The sequence below is a fragment of the Triticum aestivum genome, chromosome 3A, assembly GCF_018294505.1.
Source record: "Triticum aestivum cultivar Chinese Spring chromosome 3A, IWGSC CS RefSeq v2.1, whole genome shotgun sequence".
NCBI classification, from domain to species: Eukaryota; Viridiplantae; Streptophyta; class Magnoliopsida; order Poales; family Poaceae; genus Triticum; species Triticum aestivum.
The window spans coordinates 621,510,180-621,537,254 of record NC_057800.1 but is presented as its reverse complement, the minus strand read 5'-3'; the positions used below and the strand labels follow the sequence as shown (position 1 = coordinate 621,537,254).

The 27,075-nt window shown below is 47.0% G+C and overlaps 5 protein-coding genes across 6 annotated transcripts; 2 read left to right on the top strand and 3 right to left on the bottom strand.

Annotated features, from left to right (window-relative positions):
* Nucleotides 1-396: 396 nt before the first annotated feature.
* On the bottom strand, nt 397-5,063 carry LOC123062657 (lysM domain receptor-like kinase 3). Its single transcript, XM_044486270.1, has 10 exons — nt 2,987-5,063; nt 2,418-2,621; nt 2,201-2,340; nt 2,030-2,119; nt 1,842-1,947; nt 1,573-1,724; nt 1,394-1,491; nt 1,169-1,307; nt 974-1,072; nt 397-894 (listed from the first exon to the last, which is right to left on the bottom strand). Exons 1-10 carry the CDS (start codon nt 3,630-3,632, stop codon nt 730-732), a joined length of 1,839 nt encoding a protein of 612 aa, XP_044342205.1. The 5' UTR covers nt 3,633-5,063; the 3' UTR covers nt 397-729.
* Nucleotides 5,064-5,255: 192 nt separating this feature from the next.
* On the bottom strand, nt 5,256-7,186 carry LOC123062659 (putative pentatricopeptide repeat-containing protein At1g64310). The gene has a single exon (XM_044486271.1). The coding sequence runs from the start codon at nt 7,138-7,140 to the stop codon at nt 5,470-5,472; it is 1,671 nt and encodes a 556-aa protein (XP_044342206.1). The 5' UTR covers nt 7,141-7,186; the 3' UTR covers nt 5,256-5,469.
* Nucleotides 7,187-8,843: 1,657 nt separating this feature from the next.
* On the top strand, nt 8,844-12,522 carry LOC123062661 (protein BUD31 homolog 1). Its single transcript, XM_044486276.1, has 4 exons — nt 8,844-9,124; nt 9,425-9,562; nt 9,665-9,852; nt 12,062-12,522. Exons 2-4 carry the CDS (start codon nt 9,469-9,471, stop codon nt 12,215-12,217), a joined length of 438 nt encoding a protein of 145 aa, XP_044342211.1. The 5' UTR covers nt 8,844-9,124; nt 9,425-9,468; the 3' UTR covers nt 12,218-12,522.
* A 138-nt stretch (nt 12,523-12,660) lies between these two features.
* LOC123062656 (uncharacterized) lies at nt 12,661-15,977 on the top strand. The gene is made up of 4 exons (XM_044486269.1): nt 12,661-13,488; nt 13,566-14,041; nt 14,165-14,450; nt 14,678-15,977. Exons 1-4 carry the CDS (start codon nt 13,369-13,371, stop codon nt 15,749-15,751), a joined length of 1,956 nt encoding a protein of 651 aa, XP_044342204.1. The 5' UTR covers nt 12,661-13,368; the 3' UTR covers nt 15,752-15,977.
* Nucleotides 15,978-18,762: 2,785 nt separating this feature from the next.
* On the bottom strand, nt 18,763-25,263 carry LOC123062655 (nucleobase-ascorbate transporter 12). 2 transcript variants are annotated; one of them, XM_044486268.1, is made up of 11 exons: nt 24,738-25,263; nt 24,548-24,645; nt 24,274-24,444; nt 24,045-24,145; nt 23,213-23,348; nt 23,072-23,122; nt 22,890-22,962; nt 22,675-22,805; nt 22,045-22,279; nt 21,623-21,909; nt 18,763-19,327 (listed from the first exon to the last, which is right to left on the bottom strand). In XM_044486268.1, the coding sequence occupies exons 1-11, from the start codon at nt 25,225-25,227 to the stop codon at nt 19,106-19,108; spliced, it is 1,995 nt and encodes a 664-aa protein (XP_044342203.1). In that variant the 5' UTR covers nt 25,228-25,263; the 3' UTR covers nt 18,763-19,105. The 2 variants fall into 2 exon arrangements, with proteins under 2 accessions (XP_044342203.1, XP_044342202.1); XM_044486267.1 differs by having other exon boundaries at nt 22,675-22,962; nt 24,738-25,262.
* Nucleotides 25,264-27,075: the final 1,812 nt, after the last annotated feature.

Sequence of the window (27,075 nt, the reverse complement as noted above, 5' to 3'; positions counted from 1 at the left end):
GCCGATATTTCCTTCCCAACTGCGCTAGCTTCAGCTTTTGAATAAAAAACAATTGCCTACACGCTGTTGGTGCTGCCACGTAGTATCGTGCAGGTGTCGGGCACAAAATTATCGTCCGTGTAGCAGCGTTGATGCTGCCACGTAGTATCGTGCAGGCGTCGGGCACAAAATTATCGTCTGTGTAGCAGCGCTGTATTATAATTGTGATCACCACTGCAAGAAACTTCCTTGCATATATGTGGGATAATTTATAGACAACACATAATTATACCCTAAAAAGAGACCATCAAAATACCGCTTTATAAAAAAACTTCATCATCTCCCCCATAACCAAACCATTCTTTTTTATGAAATCCCAACAACACCAAATACGCAGCGAAGCGCGTCCATCCTCTTTTCTTTTAAAAACTTTCAATCTATTTATCTTCGATCATGACAGTACAATGACCACTAAAGGTAATAAAAATTACAATCAGGTTCGTGGACCACCTAGCGGTGACTACAAGCACTGGAGTAAGCCGAAGGCCCAATCCTTCTAGTGTACATACAATTCTGCGAGCAAGATGGATATAACAGACTTCACTCAGTCAAATCTTGCAAAGAGAGCCACATGATCGCAAGTAAAAATATATCAGAAACTTCAAACCAAGAACTATTCTCCTCCAATGAAAATCAACAGGAGCACACTTCACTTCTCGTATCTACATGATAGCATACATGCCGTTTTGATCATCTACCATTGAAAACACCACTAAAGACCTCGCAGTCGCCTCCGAGTGATGCCTCCCACTCTATGGAGGTCAAATGAATTCGAGACAGCATTGGCATAATCTCCCTCATCTCAGGCCTGTCCAATGGATCCTCACTCAAGCACCACATCGAAATGTTTGCCAGCTATACGCGGTAGAAATGCAGGTTAGGCTAACTGAGATGTTTCAGGGTGTCAGTGGTGATGAACAGTTTTACTACTAACCTTACACACTTCTTCTATGGGGTAGTTGTCCTTCAAGGAGGGATCTATGATTCCCTCCAGTGAGCTCTCCACATCTTCTGCTTTGAAAGCTTTCCTCATCTGTTCAGAACATGACAAGAATCATGATGCAAACATTCTCAAAAACAGATCGGCAAACTATAAAAATCGAAACAGCGTGTTTCTCATTGCTCTTACAGTTGAGATAAGTGACTTTGTCTTATTAGCTTCCTTATTGTCCCGTACAAGTGCACGGAGACCAGTGATCAGTTCTGCAAGAACTACTCCAAATGCATAGACGTCGGACTTCGTGGTCATGTGAAGCTCGCGAACTGACCTGCAGGGGTGATGCTTGGCATTACTATTACATTTGAAGCTTCATCAGCTGAAAAAATGTAAATCATATCCAAGTTAAAAACTAACTCTGGTGGAAGGTAGCCTGGCGTTCCAACCAAACGAGTTGCCAGGCAATCTTGTTCATCACTGCGCTCAACTAGCTTTACCAGCCCAAAATCCGCAACCTGTTATCCAGAAAATAATCAGATTGCAATCAATACCTGAGCGGACAACACTTAAAAACTTTGTGGCTTTGAGTGGCTCACTTTAGCTCTTAGTCCCTCATCTAGCAGAATATTGCTGGTTTTGATGTCACGGTGCACATAGCAGGCCTTTGTATGGTCATGGATGTACTCGATACCGCGTGCAGCATCCGTTGCTATCTGTGTTCTTGCAGTCCATGAGAGAGGTTGATGACCTAAGAATCAAGAAGTACCTCATTCAAACTTTCAGAAATTTCGGTAAACGATAAATCTAGTTTCGTTGACAGAAGCAAGCAAACATCAGCATGCATAATTATCTTTCTTTCACGTACCTTTCAGCAAAGGATCATGGAGATGCTCACTCAGTGATCCATTCTGAACATACTCATAAACAAGGTACAGGTGATCCTCTCCAGAAGCATAGCCAATCAACTCAACCTATACAGAATTGCGCAAGTTTATGACAACATCGTAGCATGGATGTTCATTTCCTGGTAGATTCTACAATCTAAGTACGTACCACATTTATGTGATGTACTTTGCACAGCACTTTCAGCTCAGCAAAGAACTCCTTTGATTTGCTGTCTTTCATCATCTTAACTGCAATCTCCTGCGACCAAGGTCAAATATAAGGATTTGATGTTGCTTCAAGATTATAGTTACCTGAGAAGATACTACATAAACTTCTTACATGTGTTCCTATGAAACCTAGGTAGACCATGCCATATCCACCCTCACCAATCTTCCTCTTCTCATCAAAGTTAGCTGTGGCCTCTCCAACCGCTTTCAGGCTGAAAATCACAGGCCTCTCCGTTTGGAATGGATCAATATCTGCAACCAATTGACCGAGAGTTATACGATGTGTGTATCCAAAATATTTACATGTAGCATAGGGAGCATAACGAGACCATCAATCCTCTTGGATGGAAAGTAACGGCTCTCTAGGATAGCTATGCTTGTGTTGCTGGGAACTCTCTCCATCTCTTTCTTTGGTACTTCAACATTGGGCACCAGAGATCTCCTTCTCAGGCGAAGTACAATGGTGAGGGCGAAAAGGAGCATAATTGCAGCTGATATTGATACTGTGATTATGATCGGTAAACCGCCAAACTCTGAAAGTGTTCGAATCAAGCAGGAGGAAACACGAAAAAGTTGAGCAGTCAGTTTATCAGTTACCAAAAGGCTAAAAGAACATAAGGAACACAACACCATTTGGAGATTCCAAACAATAAAAACACCATTCTGTGATTATCAGAAATCCTAATATGTGAAAAAAGAAAAAGAAAAAGAGGAAGAGAGAAACAATATTAGATGGAAAAACATAAACCGTATTCCAGAAAAATATACTGCTTATTCCATTTTAGCAAATTAGTACCATGCCAATGGTATCAACAAACTTTAGAATTTGCAGTCGGTTTAGTAGTTTACAAATTTCCTATGATGCAACATACATAGTTGAAAAGTAGGAATGACTCACTTCTTTTAGAAGTTTCGGCAACTCCCATCGGGATGAACAAGACCCAACCTTCCTTAAGAAAATCAGGATCCGTGACCCCCGCATTCAAGCTTAGGATCTCCCTCGAGCCTGATCTGAACAAGGTTGCGATGTTGCTCAGTGTATCTTTAGGCTGGACTGTGTAAGAAACCACCCCCTCCGATGCCGTGGAGGAACAACCGCACAGAAGGTGAACCGTGATTGTCTTGTTTGATGTAGGAATAATGTTCCACGCAAGCCCACTGAAGTTACCGTTGATGCTGTCAGCTGTGTCGTCTGGACTCACCTTGTATTCAGTATCATGGAAGAGACCGCTCATGGTGTCATTGATTGCATCACATACGCACGGCACACGGAGCAGCAAGTCCTCTGAACCAGAGCGCCGCTTGATGGGCTGGGTGAGAGATGCGCTGCCATTGAAGAGGGAGGCTATCTCGGACAGGCTGCGCCCTTGAGGAGTCACATAAAGGTACGAGCTGCACGATGGGTTGAGCGATGCAGTGTCGCACTGCATGGGCTGCCATTGCTCTGTTGCTGCTGCTAAACTCCTTCCAGATAAACCTACACTAATGTGGAGGTGCTGCAGAAACAAGGCGAGGAGGAAGAAGAAGAAGGAATGTCTGGCCATGGGGAACTAGCAACTGGAGAGGCAACTGGGATTCGGTAGCAGAGGGTAATTTATCTGGCACTCCAGAATTTGGCTTCTGGCGCTCCAGGTATATTTGTACGGTGCGGTACTTCCAAGAAGGCCAAGATGCCAATTGCCAGGCAAGGCCGGCCGTGATGAAGCAAGCTTGTTCGGTTGTTCCTAGTTTACTCCGCTTCCCTGAAGCTCCACATGGTTTGGGATATAGGAAAATTTCATCAGGGTATGAGAGATTCAGGCCAGGGTGCTTCTCACATTTAAAAAGTAGTCCAGCTAGCTGGAAACCCCTCATGGACTCAGAAGTCAAGCTTGCTTTTGGCTTCCAACATTTGGCCTATTTTGCTGGGTCGGAGCTGGATTGCAAGTATCCAAATTTGAAAATATATAGCACCGAAAAGGACAGCATGACATGGACTGCTCGCTCTGAGACAGCATTTTGGCTATTGATATATTAATTTGACACTGTCAGACACAAATAAACAATAAAAGTTTCTAGCAGAATTGTCACTGAAGCTACAGGGAGTAAAAGTATTAAAAATATACTATAAAGAAAGATACTAATATATTATAAAGCTGTCAAGAAGGTATTCCCTCACCAAAGAAAACTACGACAACTCTACAACTGCAGAAAAAAGGAAACTACTAATTGTAAGACCTGATCTAATTCTAATAGATAATGTGTTGGCCTGAACATCTCCTCCTCCTTGCTGGACACACACACACACACACACACAACATAAGGGAGTTCTTGTTCTGGGCAACAGATGCCCTATCTTTTCCTTGGCAATCAATATCCAGGAGGTGCACGTCCTTATATAGGACTTGATCAAACCGACCTAGCTAAGAGTACTACTCTTATAAAGCTAGCACATGAGAGTAACAAGTATCTTCTACCAAAACAATAGTACAGTTCTGACACCTAAGGTAAATTCCAACCTTGCTTCTACCACCGCTTGCTGCAGCCTTTAGGATATGTTGACCAATTAAAAAAAATCCATTTTCTCTCTCTTTGGCTTTCTTTAAAAGATTTCATTGCACCAGCACAACTATAGTTGACTACTTGACTAAGCCTCAACTTCATCATCAAGCACTAAGAAGTGAAGATATATATACGTTAAATATCGCCAGAGCCATAAAATGATAAAGTTGTGCTGATTATATCATTTCGACATGTGAGATCTACTTTCTTTCAAAAAATATTGTAAGAGATTATCTATTCTGTGTGAGGGCAGCCTACTTAACTACTAAAATGATGTGTCACAATAATTTGTTGCCAATCTAGAAATACTCAATAAATCTGTGTAGCAAATTGCTAGACTGGAATAAAGGGTTAATATGTCTTTCACAGGGTTTTATAGAAGAAATAAACAGAAGTGATACAAGATTAAGCACCATACAATACTTTTTGCAAAGCAGTGATCTTTATATAATACTACAGAATTGCTAACATGACACCTATATATAGCTAACAGGGAGATACAGGCAAGTGAACCAAGTAAGAAAAATGCAGGACTCCACTAGAAAGAGTGCTTCAGATATTACATTCCGACCTTATATTACTCCACGACATCAACAACTAAGAAATTAGCAACACAAAGTTCCATGGATATATACTAAAATTTATTTTTGTACTCAGAAACAGCAGAAATAATTCTACACAAATAATAAAAAGCAAGAAAATATTTTTTTGTCAAATGGTAAGGTAAAAAATAGGAAGTTTCAAGCAATTTCAGATATTTCATTTCTCTAAAACCAGAACAATACAGAGTTCAATTGTACTTGACGTTCGGCATATTTCTCAATGATGCAAATCCAACCATCATTTCCTTGTATCCCCAACCCAACTTATCCCTGTGTTCTTGTGCATATCTTCTTTCAACATCTCGGTCCTGACCTCCTCAGCATCCCACCACATCTCCTCTGATGCATACAAGTTTGAAAGCATAATCTTGTAAGAAGCCTTGTCTGGATACAACTCACAGAGCTTTTCAGCAACTGCCCTACCAAGGCTGGAATCACGGTGGAGACAACACCCCCAAAGTAATGCACCCCACACGCCACAATCTGGTGGCATTGGCATTGTCTGTATAAGATCATAGGCCTCCTTCAGCTGGTTATACGTTGCAAGAAGCCTCACCATGTAGACATAATGCTGCATTTCAACTACTATGTGGAACTCATCCCTCATTCTCCTAAACAACTTCCATCCTTCGTCTAAGAGTCCTGCATGACAACAAGCAGCAAGTAAAGCTGAGAAGGTAGCACCATCAGGCCTGAGCTTATCACGGACCATCTCATCATGGACTTCAATGGCCTTCATCGCAAATCCATGAGAACCAAGGTTTGATATGACCATATTGTACATGACTGAGTTCTTTTTACGAATTTGGCGGAATACCAAATATCCCAGCTCGGCAAAACCACATTTTGCATAAGCATCCATCAGCGAAGATGAGACTTTGATGTCTTTATCAGCGCCAACCCTGACTGCATAACAGTGGATCTCCTTGCTGTAGCTGATAGTGGCTGTAGAAGCACATGCCGAAAGAAGACTAGCAATCAAGATGCCGTCAGGCCTCCTGCCAGAGTAGCACATTTCTCTGAACAAATCAAATGACTCATCATACTTGCCAGTCTGCAATTGCCCTGTAATTAGTGAAGAACATGTAACCAAGTCCACATCCAGCAAACTACCAAACAAGGTTTGACCCGATTCCACGCAGCCGCACCTGAAGTACATGGAAACAAGTGTGCTTCTCACATGGTGGCCAGAATCATAACCGCCCTTGATACACACTCCATGAACTGCTTGACCAAAAGCAAGCGCTTCTGGATCCCAGAAGGATGAGAGCAAGCTGACCATCGAGTAGCCGTCTGGTTCCTCCCCAGCCCTGCGCATCGCAGAAAACAGTTGAAGCCCCTCAAGCCACATTTCCCTATACCCATACCCGGACATCATTGAGTTCCAGAGAACCAGGTCCGGCTCACGCAAACCATCAAACACATGGCGAGCACTGTCCACGAGCAAGAACTTTGAATACGCGCTGACGAGCGCGCTGCCGACGATTGGATGGGAGGACCAGCCGGAAGATGACGCGATGCCATGGAGGACCTTGGCGGCGGCTGGCCGATCACAGTCGGCGCATGCGCGGAGGACGCAGGCGAAGGTGTGGGCGTCGGGCGAGGTGGCGGAGCGTCGCATGCTGGCGAAGAACGCGAGAGCGGTGGGGAGGTCTAGGCGGCGGGAGTGGGCGCGTATGACAGCGTTGTAGAGGAGCGGCGAGGCCGGGCGGGGTGCTTCGTCGAGCAGGCGGTGCGCCGACGCGAACTCGCCGTGCGCAGCGTAGGATCGAAGAAGGCGGAGACGGAGGTCATCGGGGATGCGAGGGGAGGCGACGATAAGGCGCGCGTGAGACTGCTTCGTCCACGGGAGAGGGAGCGCGCCGCCACCACCGGCGGCGGCGGCGAGGAGCGCGAGATTCCGGCGCATACCATGGACTAATGACTGGCCTCTTCCGGCCGGGCGAAGGCCCTGCTTCTCCTGAAGCAGTTCAACCGTTGGATACTTATTAGTAAAGTACTTCATCCGTTTCAAAATATCTGTCTTTTTCAGAGATTTCAAATGAACTATCACATATGGATAAACATATTCTAAAATATAGGTTCACTCATTTTATTCTGTATGTAGTCACTTGTTAAAATCTCTAGAAAAACAAATATTTAAGAAACAGAGGGAGTATTTACCTATCACCGCATTGTTTTTAATCAAAAATAAATAAAATCAAGAGTATGATTGTATGAGTGATGTGTCCTAGAAATCTACTTACGTAGATACATCTATTTGAGCGACAAATAATTCCGGACAAAGAACGTATCATTGAATTTGTGTCCGAAACAAAATTTCTTTCACTTGTTTCATATAATTGGATCTGACGAGAGAGCTTCAAGTGCAACTTTTGTAGTAATGAAGAATCATTCTGTTTTTTTTGTTTTTTTAATTCTCATTGATATTTATTTTATCAACTAATTGAGTCTTTCATGAAAGAACCAATCGTATCAAAATGAACCAACAATTACTCCTTTCAAAACAGATATTTTTTCTTTCAAAAAATTAACAGGAGCTCGGTGACTTCCATTAATAGGAGAGGGGATATAATTCAGCAAAGATAATACACAAAGCCAATTTTATACTAGGGATTTGCCTAGAGAAGAGCACCGAATGAATCAAAATGAACCATCACCCCCCTCCTTCTCATCTCTCTCTTTCTCTTTACATGTCGAGGGTTATGAGCTTCTGGAGCCATATCAAAAAATGTTGTTGTCACCCTCCATTTTGTCTTTAAAAAAACATGAGTAAATTTACTCAATGGGATGTTTACACTCCAACGACATCAGGGCATTGAGACTTTCAAGCACGTCAGTAATGAAGATGTCACATGTCCGCCTGTCAGTAGCCGCAATCTCATGAGCTAATTTGTTGCACTTTCTTCTAGCGAAAAAGCACTTGTGCCATGCAAAATCAGCCAAGACTGTTTTGTCTTTTCCTTTTCCTTGAATAACCTTACTTTTGTGTAGAACAAATTGTTTTGAGTAAGGTTTTGTTGTCCGCTACTCCTTCGTCCAAACTTATCTATATTCTCATCCCTTTCTCTTTATGTTTTTCTTTTATTCACACTTGTTCTTTGCACGGGGTTTCATGAAAACCAACTGCCCACTTTCTACGTGTCTATCAACTAATTTTTGTTTTCTTTGATACGTCAATAAGTTGTTATCAAAGAAGTGTTTATCAAATATATAAATCTTATTTATTTTATCTATACTAATTAAAAAGAGTGTAATATTTTGTCATCAGCTTCTCCTTCGTTCAACCCAGCATATATTCTCCTCCTCTCTCTCTCTCCATACTTTATTTTTTCTCGCCCGTTTACGCTGAAAACCAAGTGCCCCGCCTTTTATTTATTTTCCATTTTTTGGATTTTTCCAGCTAATATGAACAAATGAACCACATGCTAACTTGATATAATTCTTTCTCTATAATAATATACGACGTTTTAGGTCACTACTTTAGTCTAGAATCTAGTCTAATAAGAAAGAAAGAATGTTCTTCAGAAAACAGAAGGAAAAGGGTATAACTCAAAATAGAGGTTGGTAAATTTAGTTTTTCTTTTCTTTTCGATCAAATCTGATTATGTCCAGAGTCAAAATTCATCCTCGCTGTACATGCCGGTGCGGCACCGTCTTTTGCCCTCACCCTCCCGACATCCCGCCCCCTCGCCCTACCCTAATCCGATCCGACCCAACGCGGCTCCAGTGCCGCCGCCGTGCCCTAACCTCTCCTCCGCGGCTCCCAACCCGTCGCCGCCCGGACCCCTCCGCCTTTCACGCGAGTCGCCGCCACCGCCGTTCCCGTTCAACCCCACCGCGTCGCCCTGCCGTCCCAACCCCGTCCGGCGATTTCGGTCATCGTTTCTGAGGTATGAACATTCCATCATCCACGATTTAGTTTAACCCCAACTAATGTGGACAAATTTTGGGCGTGCCGGTGCACGCCCCGCGCAGCATCTAGATCCGCCCCTGTTCTTGAGAGAGATGAATTTGTTTTTGCTACTAGTATCGCTTGAAATACTTAGGTGTTAGCGCTAGAATCAGAATGGACCCTTATTCAGTTTGTCATTTCCTGCTTTTATTTTAAAAAATGCACACATATCTGGATGAGTTTAGTGGCTTAAGCATATGCTATTTGAATCTTACCCTTTTTATCTGTGTCTTCTCAGGTTTGTGCATTCCAAGCCAGCCCTAGGACACCTCTTGTGACAGTATGCCTAAGATAAAGACAAGCCGTGTGGAATACCCCGAAGGATGGGTGCTTATCGAGCCCACAATCCGTGAGCTGGATGCCAAAATGAGAGAAGGTATGCATGTTATTAAGCATACTATCTATTGATGCGACCTTTTCAGATGTCCGTTGGTATTTCGTACTATAGGGTGAGTACTAATACAATCTGCACGCACAGCTGAAAACGATACACATGACGGGAAGAGGAAGTGTGAAGCACTCTGGCCAATTTTCCGCATTTCTCATCAAAGAAGCCGTTACATATATGATCTTTTCTATAAAAGGAAGGAAATATCAAAGGAGCTGTATGAGTTCTGCCTGGACCAGGGTTATGCAGACCGTAATCTGATTGCAAAGTGGAAAAAGGTTAGTCTCCTAAGCTTCATATCATTTCCACGTGCACACATTTTTTTTATTACCTTAGAGTGGCATTCTTCACTTCTTCTCACCTTAGATACTCTTTAACTAACTAATGAGTGTACAAAGTTAGTTCAAATGTATGAACAAGCACACCATCAAGTTTTCACTCTCTTAATCTTTTTCATTCGCACTTGACAGTAACTGCCTCAATAGTATTTCTCAAAATGTACCTTGAATAAATTACCCTGTCTTTATATTTTGTAATTGTGATGTCAAACTAGCAGCTGAGTTCGTCATGGGTATGCTTTTATCACCCATGGTATTCTTTAGTTTAATTATTTTTTTTTCAAAAAGGGGGGACTCTCCGGCCTCTGCATCAGAACGATGCATACGGCCACCTTTATAAATAAGCAAATAGGCTCAACAATTCTTTAGTTTAATGTATGTGTTCTGGACATCTGAAGTAAAGAATTATAATTGCTTAGTAAAGTAGGCCGTGCTCATTGCATATATAAGATGTTTTTTCTGGCTAAAACTGTGACATGTGAAATTCATTCATAGCATGAATTTGCTTCTATAGCGTTTGTCAGTCTTTACCTAGATGAACTGTGGATAACAATCTTAAAGTTGTACTAAAGCTGCGACAAGTAATTTGGATGGGAGGGAGTATTATTATTTATAATCTCGTATTCCCTCCGTCCCATAATGTAAAACGTCTTACATTATGGGACGGAGGGAGTTTGATGGTGGCATGGTCCACATGTTATTTATTTCGTCTAACCATGCTGTAGACCCGTAGTAGTGCAATAAAATTGAGTTCCTGATTCATGCTTCCCATGCTATATGTTCTATTCATTCCCTGTTTTAATGCAATACTGATTTAAAGTTAAAGAACAAATGCTGGGAACTTATATATCTTATGGTCATACTTTATAATGTAGCTCGGTGCTCCCATTCCATTTCATAAAACTGATAATGCACCAGATTGATCTCATCCATACATGGCATGCTTGTGCATCCACCCTTCCTACCAATATCCTCCGGAATCTTACATTACCAGCATCCCAGACTCCAGGGTACTTATGATAACTTTGCCAAGCCACACTCTAGCACTCTGACCATAACAAGGACAAATACAGAAACAGAGACGGGCAACAAAACTCCAGTTTCCTGTTCTTATCTTTGTTATCAGCAATCTTCATTCCTATGCACCAGAGGCCTCTACCCTGGTGTTGACTGAAAACTTCAGATGTCACTTGCAACAGCAGTTGTGCTTGGTGGCTTCGCCAGCCCGTTAGGATAACCAATGCGAAATCTGAAACATACATTAGCAGGGTCCTGAAGAAGAAATATTTAAACAGTCTGCTGTCCCTGGTTTTCCATATGGAGCAAAGCAAACCACACATGAAACCGCTGCCGCCATGAACTGTATATGCTTTACAGAGCATCTATTAATCCATTCACGTACTTCACTAAACAATGCAGGTATAGTCTTAATACCAAAAGTGAATTCCGCTACTTCCCATACATAACAAGGCTACTGCACAAAGGATGAAGGGATGTTCTATTGCACTGCCACCAACCTCTTAGCAAATTATCCTTGTTTAAAATGCTATTCCTAAATGCTAACTACAAAAGTCTTCTAACTTTGAGAGGGACCTTAACTAGCCAAAATCTTTTGTAAGTCCAAACAACCTGTCTGGCTTTTAAAAAAGACTGACAACATCAGACACCCACAAACCCTCCCAGAAGTTGTCCTGGTACAAACACCCACTTCTTCCATAGTTCCATACAGAACTGAAGAAAGAGGTCTTTCACCTTCATTAAAACCAGGCAGAAAATGTGACCCCGTGTAGGCCTAGTACTACATTGTGCGAAAGTGCAGTTGCCTAGTCCTAACCAGCTCCTAACAGACACCGTCATTATCAATCTTTCATAGCCATGTACTGATTAGGTGATCATGGCATTTAAATATAACAACAGACTTTTTCTAATTGTAGCCATGCTCTTCCTGCCACGACAGACCTTTTCTAATTGTAGCACTTGACATGTAGCTAGAAATGTTTCAGAACCTCTGAATACAAAACTCCCTTCGTACTTCATTCTTCATAGTTTTCCTTCTGTTCCTAACAATCACTTATTGCTCTGTTGTGTGTTTAGTTGCTGTGATCCGTTAGGTATTCTTACTCGTTGCTTCCTTTTTGTGTGCGTGCAGCCGGGTTACGAGCGCCTCTGCTGCCTCCGCTGCATCCAGACCCGAGACCACAACTTTGCGACTACATGCGTGTGCCGGGTCCCCAAGCACCTGAGGGAGGAGCAGGTAATCGAATGCGTCCACTGTGGCTGCAAGGGATGTGCCAGCGGCGACTAACTGACTAGTTATGCGTACTCAGCATGTGTCGTCGAATCCATGGTTCTAAAGTGAGCATTCTAGATGTTTCTTAATCGTGTTCTCTAGTAAAGAACAATTCGTCCTGTAATGTAAGCACTTGGCAGATATCTGTTGCGGCTGTAGTCTGTACACAATCGGTCATCCAGTTTTTATCCATTGCTTCATCATTATCATCCTAGGAAGGCCTGAAGTTGCGCACAGATCTAGTACTGTATGAGAGAAGAAGTGCGGGTGTGCATTTATAATGGCTTAATAGAAACGTGCGTGCTTGATATTATTATTTACTCGGTGCACTGCAATTTCGCCATGGCCTCTTTGTTTGGTGTGGTACGCGGAGCTGACCTTGATTTTCTTCTTGTTGTTGGAGACGGTGAGCTTGATTTAAATGAGGTCATAGCAAGTCGTTGGAGGTTTTCCGTGCGGCCGTATATATGAGGGAGGCTGGTTGGTGAGGCGCTGGATCCAATCCAGGCACAAAAAGATTCCAGGCGGGGCATGACAATCGTGCGTGATCCCAGCGACATTTTGGATTTTGCAGCCCAGCCAGTTGGACAGCACAGCAGTTCCGCTGTACCGCGCACGACATGATAAACTACGGACCCCAATGCAAGGAGGGAGGGAGGACCTCCGTCCAGCCAGAAAATCGTTTGTCCACAGCACGGCAGGGGCGACAGGTGAGGCATCGCCATTCGCCACTGTGAATTGACGGAACAGCCAGCGATACCGTTGCGCTAGCTTGGGGCTCGATCCCATGGCCCTCGTGGAACGACCGCTACGCGCTGTCGGTGCGCGCGCGCGTGGGGGCGACATGCCACTTTTTTAATACGTACGAGCACGAGCACGAGCACCGGCACGAGAGGACCAAACCGTGGCGTGACGGTGGCCGGTGGGTGCCGTGTTGGTGTAGACCGTACAGCGTCGAGGAGCGTGGAGTTGTTGTCAATTGTATTGTATTCTTGCCCCACGCCCCGCTCCCCGGGAGTGAGTTCGGAAGTCCACTTCAGTAGCACGTCGTACGTGCGGCTCGGGTAGCTCTCGTCCAGTGCGGCAGGCGACCACCGGGCCGGCGACAGCGGGCTGTGCTGGTGCTGCAGCTTTGGCGTGTGCATGCTGAGGCTTTGAGCGTGCGGATGGCGGACCCTGCGGCGGCGGCGGCGCCCATGACCATCGACTTCCTCCGGGCGCGCCTGCTCTCCGAGCGCTCCGTCTCCCGCGCATCCAAGGAGCGCGCCGACCAGCTCGCCGCCAGGGTACGCATGCTGCGCGCGCATTCTTGTCAATATCAGTGTCGCTGTGGCAGTGCCATTGATTCGTGCGTTTCGTTCAGGTCGCGGAGCTGGAGGAGCAGGTGCGGGCGGTGACGGCGCAGCGGCGGCAAGCGGAGCGGGAGGCCGCGGAGGTGCTGGCAGTCCTGGAGTCCCGGGGCTTCTGCGGCAGCCTCTCGGACGTGCTCGACTCGGGCTCCGACGACGCCGAGGAGGAGGAGCGGGACGAGCCATGCGACGCCACGGTCACCGGCGGCGATCCTGCGCCCCGCTCCCACGGCGAGGAGGGACCGGAGCAGGAGCAGGAGCAGCCGCCAGCGAAGGGCGAAAGGAAGGAGGAGGAGGACGCGACTTCCGGGACGGCGCTGCAGCCCGGCGGGCTGTCGTGGAAAGGGCGGTGCGCCAGCCCGCGGAGGGCCAGGCAGCTCAAGCAGCGGCACCGCCGGAGCTACGTCTACTTCCTGGCCTCGCAGTCGGACCCCTCGCCCAAGTACCGGATGGGCCAGTCCTGCCGGAAGAACAAGCGCAAGGAGCTCAGGTCCCGCCATTGACTCTCCTTCTCGTCTCGTTCGTAGATGAGCAATTAAAGATTGAACTCTACAATGCCATTCTTGTCAAAAATTTTGACACCGTGCACTTCTGTTATGCTCAACGATGGCAGTAGCGTTGCTGCCGTGGTCGCGGAGAGTCGGAAGGAACAGCGAGACGGACCGCGTTGCGCCGATGATGATGGCCGGACCGAGTTTGACGGCGAGGTGGGCGGAGACGACCGGCGGAGCTCGGGGGACGGTGGTGGTCAGTACGTGATGAGGCGCGACGATGGTGACGGGGAGATGGAGAGGGTGCTGGAGAAGCAGGCCGAGCTGATCGGGCAGTACGAGGCCGAGGAGAAGGCTCAGACCGACTGGGAGAAGAAATTCAACGACACCCGGAGCTCACCCAACAAGGTACCACTACTACTGCTACTACCGATCGTGCATGGAAATTGAGAATGAGATTTGCAACAAATTCATTTATTCTGTCAAAATATCGCAGAGCTATTAGCATCATGAATGATATGGATGTGGCCTTGATGTTTTTTCGTCGAGCATTGGAGATTTGACATGATGAATGTTGCCGTAGGCGACAGTTCTTACACCGATTTGGCCCATACTTTTTGCTTTCCAAACTGCAGGGTGATGTCGAGGCAGATTGCCATTTACAGACGAAATCAGGTGGTGAAAAACTCGTCGTTTCCAGACCACCCAAGAATTCATCAGAAGAAATGGCGCCGACCCCTGCCATATCAGCACAAGGAAGCTCCAGCTATAGCACGGCCACAAGACGAAGCCAAGACCAGCAAGGAGACGCGAACTCAGACGGCTGCTCGAGCCGATACACGACCTCCGCGTCATCGTCCGGGCTCGGCGCCGTCAAGGCGCCATCGGAGTCGAGCCCGTCGGTCAGCAAGGTCTCGGACTGGAGCTCGTCACGCTTCCACGACCACGCCGACGATCAGCAGGGCAACATCGATGTGGAGAGCGTTCTCCAGGCCCTGCAGCGCGCCAGGATCTCCCTGAGGCAGAAGCTGGACAGGCCGCTCCCGCCCAGCCAGGTGACGCTGGCGCTCCCGGCGCCGGGTGATGAGTACCGTACCGACCTCTACAACGACGACGACGACGGCAGCAGTTCCTACAGGGATGGACACGTTGGGTCGAGCCCGTCTCGGCAGGAAATACTGGCCCTCCCAGCGCCGGAGGACTACCATGGTTACCATGACCATGGAAGCGCAAACTGCTCGACCGATGGCGCCGATACTGCACTCTCGGAGAACCCGAGCCCACCTCAGCAGGAGATCCTGGCTCTCCCGGCCCCGGGCGACGACGATGGCGACGGAGAGGACGAGGTGAAGGTCCCCGTCGGCAGTCCGGGCCTGTTCCGGCTGCCGACAGACTCATTCCCAAAGGACGAGACGCTGCCAGCAATTAGTAACGGGCACGATGCAGAGCTCAGGTCGATTGAGGTTGTGGCTGCTCGACACGACACATACAGAGATGATGATGGTGCTGGGGTTTCAGCTTCAGCGAAGCAGTTGTATGATCCTCCTACTTCTGGTAGGTGCAATGTTCCACCGGGCTCAGGCTTCGTCTCCGGGATCCCAGGACTGCCGGAAGACCTGAGGAAGGGAGGAGGTCCTCTTGGAGACGCGGACCCGTTCATGCAGCCGCGGCTGCATGATTACACCATTTCTAACAAGTTGATGCTGTAGCGTGTGTTTGCCGTTGATTGTTTGTCTATAGCGTGTGTTGGTCGGCTTTTTCTTGTGGTCCGATGACAGACAGTGGCGTGCATGCTATGCTCTGCAGCAGCGTTGTCAAGCAAGCACAGCCAGTTTGTTCACCGGAATCACCGGCAGTGGATGTAAAGATGCCATTGCTTGCTTGACATCCGTGCTAACCTCGCCCAAGGCAAGACAGGAAAAGTTGCGTCGCTTTTGGCCGGTTGCATGCGTTAGTGAGACCCTGCAGGCAGCCTGCAGGTGACTGAAACTCAAACAGTTCCGGTTGAGTGCTGTCGTCTGGCCGGTCTTCTGTGCGGCTGGCAGCCGGGCGATGCACTCGTCCTGGCGTGCCCGCTCCATCTCCGGCCCTTGCCCATCCTCTCTCGGCGTTTGTAAGGCCAACTCCACCGCGCGATCCCAAACGGACGTTCGTTTTGTCCAGATTCTGTCTGTTTGGGTAGCAATTTGGGGTCGTGTCTGGTCGTGTCCTGTGATGTGGTGGCCGTGCGTCCACCGTGCGGACGCATTCTTTTGCCCTATCCTGTCCGTCAGGGCCAAAAATGCCCAAATTTTCATCAAAACTAGTTTACAACTCAAATATTTGTCTAAAAATTAAAATAGTTTTACAACCCAATTGAAATTGTATTTAATAAAATATTTTTACAACCAAATCAAAATTGTCATGACTAAACATAAAATGGACCAATACATCTATTGGTTGCCAATGTGATCCCACACGTGCTCAACCAAGTCACTTTAAAGATTCAAATGAGAGTGCCAATCACGCATCTCACGATGGAATTGAGCAAACTGTTCAAATGTGGCCGGGTCTTGGTGCAGGGGCTCAATATTTTCACCTTGATAGTCAAATCCTTGGTCGAAGATACTCTCATCACGCTCGTCCTCGACGATCATGTTGTGCATGATCACACAAGCAGTCATCACCTCCCAAAGCTTCCTTTCATCCCATGACAGTGCAGGGTTTCGAACGATACCCCACCGGGATTGAAGCACACCAAAAGCACGTTCCACATCCTTTCTAACACTCTCTTGCATTTGGGCAAATCTCTTTCTCTTCTCACCTTGGGGTTTCGAGATTGTCTTCACAAAAGTTGATCACTAAGGATATATACCATCTGCTAGATAGTATCCCTTGTTGTAATGGTGGCCGTTGATCTCAAAGTTGACAGGTGGGGAGTGGCCTTCTGCAAGCCTCGCGAAGACTGGAGAACGCTGCAGCACGTTGATATCATTGTGAGAACATGCCATGCCGAAGAAAGAATGCCATATCCAAAGATCATGTGATGCCACCGCTTCTAATATGACAGTGCACGCCTTGACATGCCCTTTGTACTGGCCCTGCCAAGCAAATGGACAGTTCTTCCACTCCCAGTGCATACAATCTATGCTGCCAAGCATGCCTGGAAAGCCTCTAGCTGCGTTGGTCGCCAACAATCTCTCTGTATCAGCGACAGTTGGCTACCTCAAGTACTCTGGGCCAAACACCTCGATCACAGCCTGGCAAAACTTGTACATTGACATCAGACATGTTGTCTCACTCATACGCACATACTCATCCACCAGATCGCCTGGAATTCCATGTGCAAGCATGCGGATGGCCGCGGTGCATTTCTGGTAAGAGGAGAATCCAAGCTTGCCAAGGGCATCCGTCTTGCACTCGAAGTATGGGTCATGAGCAACCACTCCCTCTCGGATACGATTGAACACATGCCTTGCCATTCGAAAACGGCGACGGAATTTATCCGGCTTGAAGAGCGGGGTGTTGGCAAAGTAATCGGCATAGAGCAGGGCGTGCCCTCTCTCCCTGTTGCGGTTCAGGTTGGGAGCACGGCCAGGGAGTGACCCCCTGTACCGAGGAAGCTGCCGTTGAATGTGGTCGTGAACGACCAGTGCAGCCACCACAATATCTTCATCATCCGACGACGAATCGTCCGATGAACAAAGAAAGTGATGGAAGAAAAACTCGTCTCCACTGTCCATACCTTTGTGGGCAAAATGCCGAACACCTTGCGGGCGTGGTGGCGAAGAGGCCGCGATGATCACCTCGACGCGGCAGGGGTGGTTGCCGGCCGGCTACTGGCAGCTATGGAGCTCTCGTCGGGAGCTGCTGAGGACGCCGTGCTGCGTCGCCGGCGGTCCTGTCCCCTCTGCGGCCAGCAAAGACGTCGAAGGCCAAACCTCCGATCGACGGCCAAAACTACGGTCACAGCACGGGCGGGAGGCTGCGCGGTGAGGAGGCGGCCGGAGAATAGCGGCGGCGGGGCGGGGCGAGAGAGAGGGTGGAAGCGTTGGGAGCGGAGGGACTGCTCGTGTCCCCGACAGGCGGGCCAGGGGGGACAAGGGCGTGCGTCCAAGCCGTCCGCGCGCGTCCGTTTCACCCCAAACCGAGCGCAAGTTTGGGCCGAGGATGGGTTGAAAACAGACGGAATCCGGACATTTGTCCGTTTGAGGCCGTGCGCTGGGCTGCACTATTCGTCTGTTTTACCCCAAACGGACGGGGGCGGACAGGATAGGGTCACGCGGTGGAGTTGGCCTAAAGGCATCCACAACACTCATGATGACAGGACAGCCAAGTGCGTGACCTTTGCTTCTGGAGCAATCTCGCCGCACCTTTTGCCCCGCGCAACGCCGTGGTGGATGCATCTCACGTGTGTTGCCTCCAGTTGCAACAGCCATCATGGCGTGTCGCTGCAAGTGCTACGCTCGAGCTGTGCGCTGCAGCTGCCCCTCCAGTCTGCCTTCGCTGGAACTTTAGGGTGTTCTCTGAACCTCTTTAGTTCAAATAAATGAACTGAATTTTCCAAAGTCGCATAACTTTTGAAATTTTAGTTCAACAGAGGGTGCCGTGGGGGTCACAACTTTGCATCCCTAGCTGAGAGATTGGAAAAGAGACTTAAAGAGTTGATTCAAATGCCAGTAAGACCATACACCTACACTCCAAATTCAGCACAGAATATTGTATGCAAAGAGACCTCCGATTTGACCAAGTTGGAAGTCAGATATTTGATTCCTGTATCCATGCTTAGTTCAGACCACTTACCGCATCCACATATACATATGATTACCCCCTAAAGCTACTAATATAGAAAGAGCAAAATCCCTCAATTATAATACACACTAGTCAAGATAATAATACTAGGAAAATTCGTCCCATGCGTCAAGCGTCAGGACAGGAGAACTAACCTAAGGAGCAATTAATCGGAATATACACTCAGTACCTCTGCTCGGGAAACGGTCCGTCATGGAACATGACGGGCTCCATTTCTTTCGCGTGTGATGTCGCAAGTAGACCCATTCAAACTCCGGAGAGTCACACGCATGCTATAGGCCCATGCATTTGACCCACCTGAACGCCCGCCCTATCTTGAAAGGAAGTTCATAGTCTTTCAAGAAGGATGGTTCTCTTGTCGCCTCCTCTGCTTCTGACCATACATACAAGCCCCGCTCTTGGCGCCCACCAGGGACTGTATTGTCGAGTATGACAGCAACCAGAAATGCAATCACCATATTGAGTGACAGTACCGTATTGAGGACGTAGTTTACCTGAGATGCGGGTAAATAGAGAATCACGATTAAACTTCCTACGTAAATACTAATACATGTAATATGCTTATGCACACTTTTCAGATTTTTTTGCGCTCTGGAAATAAAGCTTTTGAGAAAAATGAATAAAGTGCTACCTGGAGCCCGTCCACCAAATGCCTTTTTCGCACGAAAGCACAACTAAATTAGCATTTTGGGCCTCAACCCAAGCATACAGGTCACAAACTACACTTCACTAGATGTCACTCGACAATCCACAATAGTGAACATTTACCTTACAAGTATTTAAATTCACTACAAAGTAAAAACACACTCAACAACAACAGCAATAAAAAAGCCATACGTCCCAAACAAGTTGGGGTAGGCCAAAGTTAAAACCCGTAAGATCTCGAAACCAAGTCACAGTTCTGGGTAGCTAGCGTCCATGCACCCCTGTCCATGGCTAGTTCTTGGTGATATTCCAGTTCTTTGGGTCTCTCTTTACAGACTCCTCACATGTCAGTTTGGTCTACCCCGACCTCTCTTGACATTATCAGCACATTTAACTGTCCGCTATGCACTGGCGCTTCTAGGGGCATGTGTTATATGCCCAAACCATCTCAAACGATGTTGGACAAGCTTCTCTTCAATTGGTGCTACCCCAACTCTAACACGTATCTCATCATTCCGGACTTGATTCTTTCTTGTGTGACCACATATCCATCTCAACATGCGCATCTCCGCTACACCTAACTATTGGACATGTTGCCTTTTAGTTGGCCAACGTTCAACACCATACAACATCGGAGGTCAAATTGCCGTCCTATAGCATTTTGTCCCTTTCCATTTGGTTTCTTGGATGCATAGGATATCAACGTCTCTCCTCCATTGTATTAACTAACTCCCGTAACTTACCCATTAGGGACCCTACTTTCCAGCTACCCATGCGTCCTACTAGAGCCTTGCTCATTTTTCACTACACCCGAGCATCAATGTAGCGTGCCACTAAGGATGCGATGACCGATCCTTGCTCACTTATCACTGTATCTAGATCAAGATACGGCGCGACAAGGGGGTGACGGCCCAGCCCTTGCCCATTTAAGACCCACCTGGGTTCCAATATGGCGCCACTAAGAGGGTTATTATGACCATCCCAGCTTAATAGGAATGATAGACTACTCATATCAAGAAGGTGCACCTTTTCCTGGAGCTCATCCGAAAGGAACCTCAAAGTTACGAGTGCTTGGCTTGGAGCAATTTGAGAATGGGTGACCGACTGGGAAGTTAATCTCGGGTGAGCACGAGTGAGGACAAAGTGCGCAGAAAAGACTAGTATTGGTCGGTGGGGCTAGTCTAAATCCTAGGTGGTAGCCAGGAGCAACGACCAGGAACCGGTCAGTGAATCAGTGAGTTTGGCCGGGGCGTTACAATTGGTATCAGAGCATGGTTACAGGAGCGTGTGCGGGTCAGGTTTGTGGGCATGTGGCGCATGGCGCGTGTGGCCCATCATGGCACACGCCATGATACATGTGCTCCTGCTGCGCTAATGAGGACGTTGGTTCCTTTGAGTGGGGGTGTATGTGGCATCCTGGCTTAATAGGAATGATAGACCACTCATATCAACAAAGTGCACCTTCTTTTCTAGGAGCCCATCCGAAAGGATGGGTGACCGACTGGGAAGTTGATTCTGGGTGCGCACGAGTTAGGACTTAGGACAAAGTGCGCAGGAAAGACTAGTGTTGGTCAGTGGGGCCAGTCTAGATCCTAGGTGGTAGCCAGGCACAACGACAAGGAACGAGTGGGTTTGGCCGGGGCTTTACAGTTACGCCCCAAGGATGTTCTTCTAGGTTTCACATCCATAAGAGTGGTTGAGTTATGACGTTGGCTCACCAAGTCTATCACAACCCTCCTACCTAGGCTTGGGACCGGCTATGGCTATGTTGAGACAACATAGGCTGGATCAGTTTTCAGTTGAAGCGTGACTTTGAGTAGCAAATTATCAAAAAAAAGTTGTACATAAGATTGTTTGTCAAAATGGTAGTAGTTCTTTAGTAGCAATTCCAAATATATCAAGTGATCCATAGGACAATCCCAGTACCCTAGCATATGCTTGGTCCAAACCAAATATCTTCTTTTCTACTAGTCAAACGGTATGAAGAGTTCTAATTGACAATAGAATTTGTGCATTTTTATCAACAAAACACAATCATGCAATCATCATTTAAACTATAGTATGAAGATATAACCATGCAATTGTCATTTAAACAGTAGAGAGTAAAACATACTGATGCAAAAGATGGAAAGTTCAGTACATACCCCAACAAATCCAGTGTCTACAGGCCCATGTGATGCAACATTATATGGCTGAAAGTAGGTTGGAACTGATGAGTTTGTGTTCGGAAGTAATCCGTACTGTTGGAAGTATGAAGGAACTGATAGGGATAAAAACAATGCTAGCCCAACTACAATACTGTTTCTCGAGCTTCCTGTGGCACCATAACGAAGATTGGACAAGCCAAGAGCACAGAGCATGGCCCACATGAAACAAAGGAGAGCAGCAACCATAACATCAGGGATGGAAGCAATGAAACCACCAACTTTTCCTACAAATGAGATAGAGAAATAGTTGTCAGCAAGAACCATGCATGCTATCACCTGACTAAATGATGTTTGCTCTTACAATATTGTGTAAGAGCATTTTATGTCAAGACTCAAGACAAATGCACGTAGTTACTTACCAACAACAGAGAGAAGTATAAGTACAATAGCACCAAATCCAACTGCCTTGCGGCTACCCATTTTAGTCACAGCGATCGTGTGTACATTTTCTGTTATTGTTGCTGATCCAACTCCTGTTCCCCACAGGCCAGCCAAGACTGTGGAGATACCCTCAACGCCTATACCCCTGCTAACAATTCCAACTGTTGGTGGTCTTGTGGCCACAAACAAAGATGACGCATGGTAGGAACCAACCTTAAGTCAAGTGAACACAGCAGAATTGTTAGAAGATAGGATTTTTGATTATGATGAGCGTTCAATGGTTCCATCAGTATACTATCTACATAAAGATCCAATTTCAGGTAATCAGAACAATAGTAAGACATGTGTCTGGGAAGGAAGCTTATTTCGAGTTGATGGTTAACAAAGACTCTTTATAGTGTAGATCATTTCAAATAAGTTAACTATGTCTACAGACACAATGTAATACTCCCTCAGTAGACAAACATAAGACGTTTTAGATCACTAAAATTGTGATCTAAAACGTCTTATATTTGTTTACAGAGGGAGTACATTGCAAGCTTATTTGAAGAACATATAAAATAAAGTAAAGCCAATATGATGAAGATTTGAAACAAATCCCAACTTACAGAATCAACTGATGCAATAACTGATACAAGACACATCACAAGGCCCATTTTCCAATTGAAAACTGGAGTGCCCCATTGCAACGGATACGGAAATCTGAACCAAGGAGAAACTCTCAAGGCATGTGAAGTGTCTACACGGCAAGATTTCATCCTCAATACATGCTTCCGGCAAAAGGCTGATATATTGTTTGAAGCAGGAATATTTGCATCACAACCTTTGTAGCTGTAAACTCCACTTGCTGTCAAAGCGAAAGCAACAGCCCATGTGATTCCTAGACCAAGAGGAACCTAAGGGGGCAGCACATCAGTAGTTCAAAGGTTAGTATCTCATGCAATCACAGTAACCGTAATGCAGCATAAATGAAGACAACAGGTCAATACTTTTAGCCCATCTTACCGCATAAATTAAAAAAACCCGGTAGCCAAATAACTTTATTTTCCGAAAGTACTGCACCAAGGGAAATACAAAAATATCAGCATAAACTATTAGTAGTGCAGAAGTCATTACAACATTTAACAAGATTTCTAGTGTACTCACTAGTGCAAAGATAATGACCATCATTAATTGCAAGAGGCCCATCTCTATACATGACCCTACTTTAGTGAACCCATAACTGAAAAACGAAAGTCCAACAGCTGCAACCGTTGGTGAGACGACAACTGGATTTATCAACCTGAAATAAACAGATATTGAATTGTAGAACAAAAGAACGATATTAGCTTGGTCATGGTCACAATGCCAAGCCAATCTATTTCACCAGCAAATGAATTCATCATACAGAAAGATGTTTATGATACTGGGATATATCTAGGCTCCCCCTCAAGCCTATGACGTGGACTATAGTGGGTTACAGATATTTTCTAAAAAAATTGAAATACTGCTTTTGAAGTTGTGACAACTTGGCTCTGATACCGTATTGAGTTGCATACTTGCATGCACCAACCAGTTAGCCCAAAAGCCTAAGTTGGTAAGGAAAGGCCGATCCTATACTCATGCTTCAGCAGTTGTAAACAAAGTTAACTCAGATACAAATCCATAAATATGGTACTCAAAAGTGGGAAATGATCATTAAAATGTTTATTTATGTTGATATCACACAATGCTAAAATTACTCTTTACGCAGTAGAGCTATGTGAAAGTTGCGTCTTCATATTGGAAATATAAATTACTTTGCGGTAAGCCGGCAACACAAAACTACCAGAGTAAATTTCGCTACCTATGATCATGCATCGTTCAAATCTCGATTTATTCACTACCTAGGTCAATCAGGTCCATGGCGAAATCCTATTAGCATATGGACATGTCAGAGCGGCAGCAGACAGCTAAGATGAAAATGAAATGTATCTTATTAGAAGCAAGGGGACGAAACCTTAGAAATAGTGACATGAGGCCTGTATATCCCAGCAGCACTTGAAATACACCTCCTATTATGATAGCTCCCTGCAGGTGCTTCATAATGTGTTTAAAGTTCTGCAGTGATATAATTTGAGTTAATCTTAGACAACTTATTTCACAGGCCCTGCATTACAAGATGTGCCACGAGCATGTTATAGAGACCGCGTTGTGTCACTATAACATAAACAGAAAGAAATGCATACATTGTCATTGAGCCCAAAGAATTCAGGGGAGTTGATAATTGCAAGAGCGGGGGCAAGGTACACAAAGGATGGCCCCTGCACAAGTGGCAACCTCGTTCCGAACAATGTGTGCAACAATGTGGTTAATCCCGAAACTAGCAACACCGTCGATACCACCGCTGCCGTGTCATCCTAAAAGATATGCATCCAAACAGCACCTATTAAGCAACACACCAACTGAACAACCATGCTATATGAAAATGAAATACTAGTAAAAATTCAATGATGAACTCACGGCTGAGCCACCCATTGCAGGAACCATCACGAGCGGGACCAGGATGATCGACCCGAGCATGGAGATGTAATGCTGGAATCCGTATATCACTACTGGAACTGCAGCACAGCTCAAAAATCCACACATTAGCAAGCTGTATAACTCTCATCGGAACCGTGGATGTTTCGGCTTTCCTCCTTCGGGCACTTACATATTCCAGGAGAGTCACGAAGCTCGTACTTCACGTGCGCCGGCCGCTCCGGCACATCCTCTTCCTCCTGCAGCTGCGGCAGCGGCGCCGCGGCCGGCTGCCCGTTCGGCCTCCCTCCATCCGAATCCCTCCTGCGCGTCCTCGCGGGAGGCGCTGCGGGCGGTTGCTGTCGCTGCTGTGGCGGCGGCGGCGGCTGCTGCTGCTTGGCATTGGTCGCCGCGGCGGCGGGAGGGGGCGGCAGGGCGGGGCTGGGCCGGGCCGGCGGGCCGGACTCCAGATCGGCGGGGGCGCCGGGCGGGCGGGGGAGCGGGGCCTGCCCGGAGCTCGGGGCGGAGGCGGTGGCGCTGGACTCGCCGGAGACGCGGGGCTGGAAGCCGGTGCGCTTGGCCCAGGAGAGGGGCTGCGCCTGCGGCTGCGGCGGCGGCGCCGGGGGCCAGGGGCCGGGGCGCGGGCGGCGGGTCGGCGGCAGCGCGCCGGACGAGGAGGCCATGGCGGGGGCCCGGGCCTCACCGCCGGCGAGCGGCGGCGCTGGGGGGAGGGGAGGGGCGGTGCGAGGGTTTTAGGCGAGGGGTGGGGGTGGCGGAGGCAGTGAGCTGGCTGGGGACGCGTACTAGCCCGTGCGTGCGTGCGGTGCGGGGACGGACGGAGGCGGGGATTTTGCGGTGGGGTGAGTGACTGGCCGCGGGGCCCGCGGCGTCAGTGCACGTTATGGCGTCGCGGCGGGGGCCGCGTGGCTGGCCCGCGTTTGAAATTTCGGGAGACGGGGGCGTGACGCGGCGACGGTTTCGGTCAGCCCAGCCCGCCCGCCCGGTCTGGTCCCGGTCCCGGTCCCGGTCGAGCGGGGCGTCGCGTGACCGTGACTGTGACTGTGTGTGTGATCGGGTGATCGTACTCGGGCGTCGTTTGTTCCTTCTGTCACTAGCAGCGCTGCGCCTTACGTGAGGCCGTGGAAGAAGTTACGCCGTGGTACGGGGCAGAAGCAGGGTTCTCGTGAATTAAAATGAAGGCCCCGTTCGGTTCAAAGGAACACGAAACACAAGAGCAAGAGAAAACGTAGGAACCAAAAACAAAAAGGAACGCATGTGCAAGACGGCGGAACAAAAAACACAGGGAAATTCTTAGGGCCTCTGTGATTCATGGGATTTTGAAAACGCGAGGATAGAAAAAGTATAGGGCTGAAGTGGCATGTCCACTTGAATTCTATAGGATTGACAATGAGTGTGTTGATGTCACAGAAAACACAAAGAAATTGTGAAAAGAGGTTGGAGTGGATGTTAGATTTCCTACCAAATGTAGTACAAAAGATTTCATAGGAAAAATTCGTATTAGATCTAATCATGTGGATCAAAGGACCAATATAGCAAAAAAAAAATTCTAAGGATTTCAATCCTTCAAAAATCCTATAAAAATCCTTTGAATCAAAAGAGCCCTTAGAGCATCGTAAAAACCATGGGGCAGCACAGCATTGTGCAAACAGTAGTATTCGGCCTTTTTTTTTAAATGAAGCAACGCAGCTTTATCTCTATCTCTCACATTATCATGTCACACATTCACTTTTTAAATCAGCCGACGATGATGGACAGAGTGCCTCACCTCGGTCTTCGGCGAGAAATATGAGCTCGAGGTGGATGTTTGGATTCCTTTGGAATCGGCACTGTAAGAGCATATTTCCTCTACTTTACTGTACACTTTTTCTGTATTCCGAACGCTACAAAGGGAAGAAAACCTCTATGAACGGTACTCCTTTAAAATTCCTCCACAAATCCTATGAAGCGAACGGGGCTGAAATGAAATGAAATGAATTTAGCTTGGGATATGGTTTGGAGCATTGAAACATTTTTTGGCTGATGTAGCAGGGGAGATCCGGAGGTAAACCTTTTCTGCCTCCTTTCTTCGCTAGCGTGGCTGCGGGTCCTAGGCCCCTTCGGCTGCCACTCTGGCGGGCCGACGGGCTGGGGACCCTAGCAACTAGATAGGATAAGCTTAATTTTTTTCTGGGAGGTGTTGCATTGGTAGTGGAATCAACGACGCGAATAAATTGGCTCCGCTTCTTCTCCACCCTGTTGATGCTTCAATCAGCAACGCCGGGAAGCAGGTAGCCTCTGTATCTCGTCGGACTTTGGTTTTGACGATGTTAGGTTGTGGTGGCTAGTGATTGGCGTCTTCTTGAGCGACAACTTCGGGTAGTGTTGAGTATGCGTGTATCTTGGAGTGTGATGTGCGGATGGCGGTTGGCGGTGACGTTCTTCTTCTTCGATCACTTTGGATGAAGACGACGCCATCAGGATCTGGTAGACTTGAGGATGATCCTCGACCGACGTGCCACAAAGACTCGATT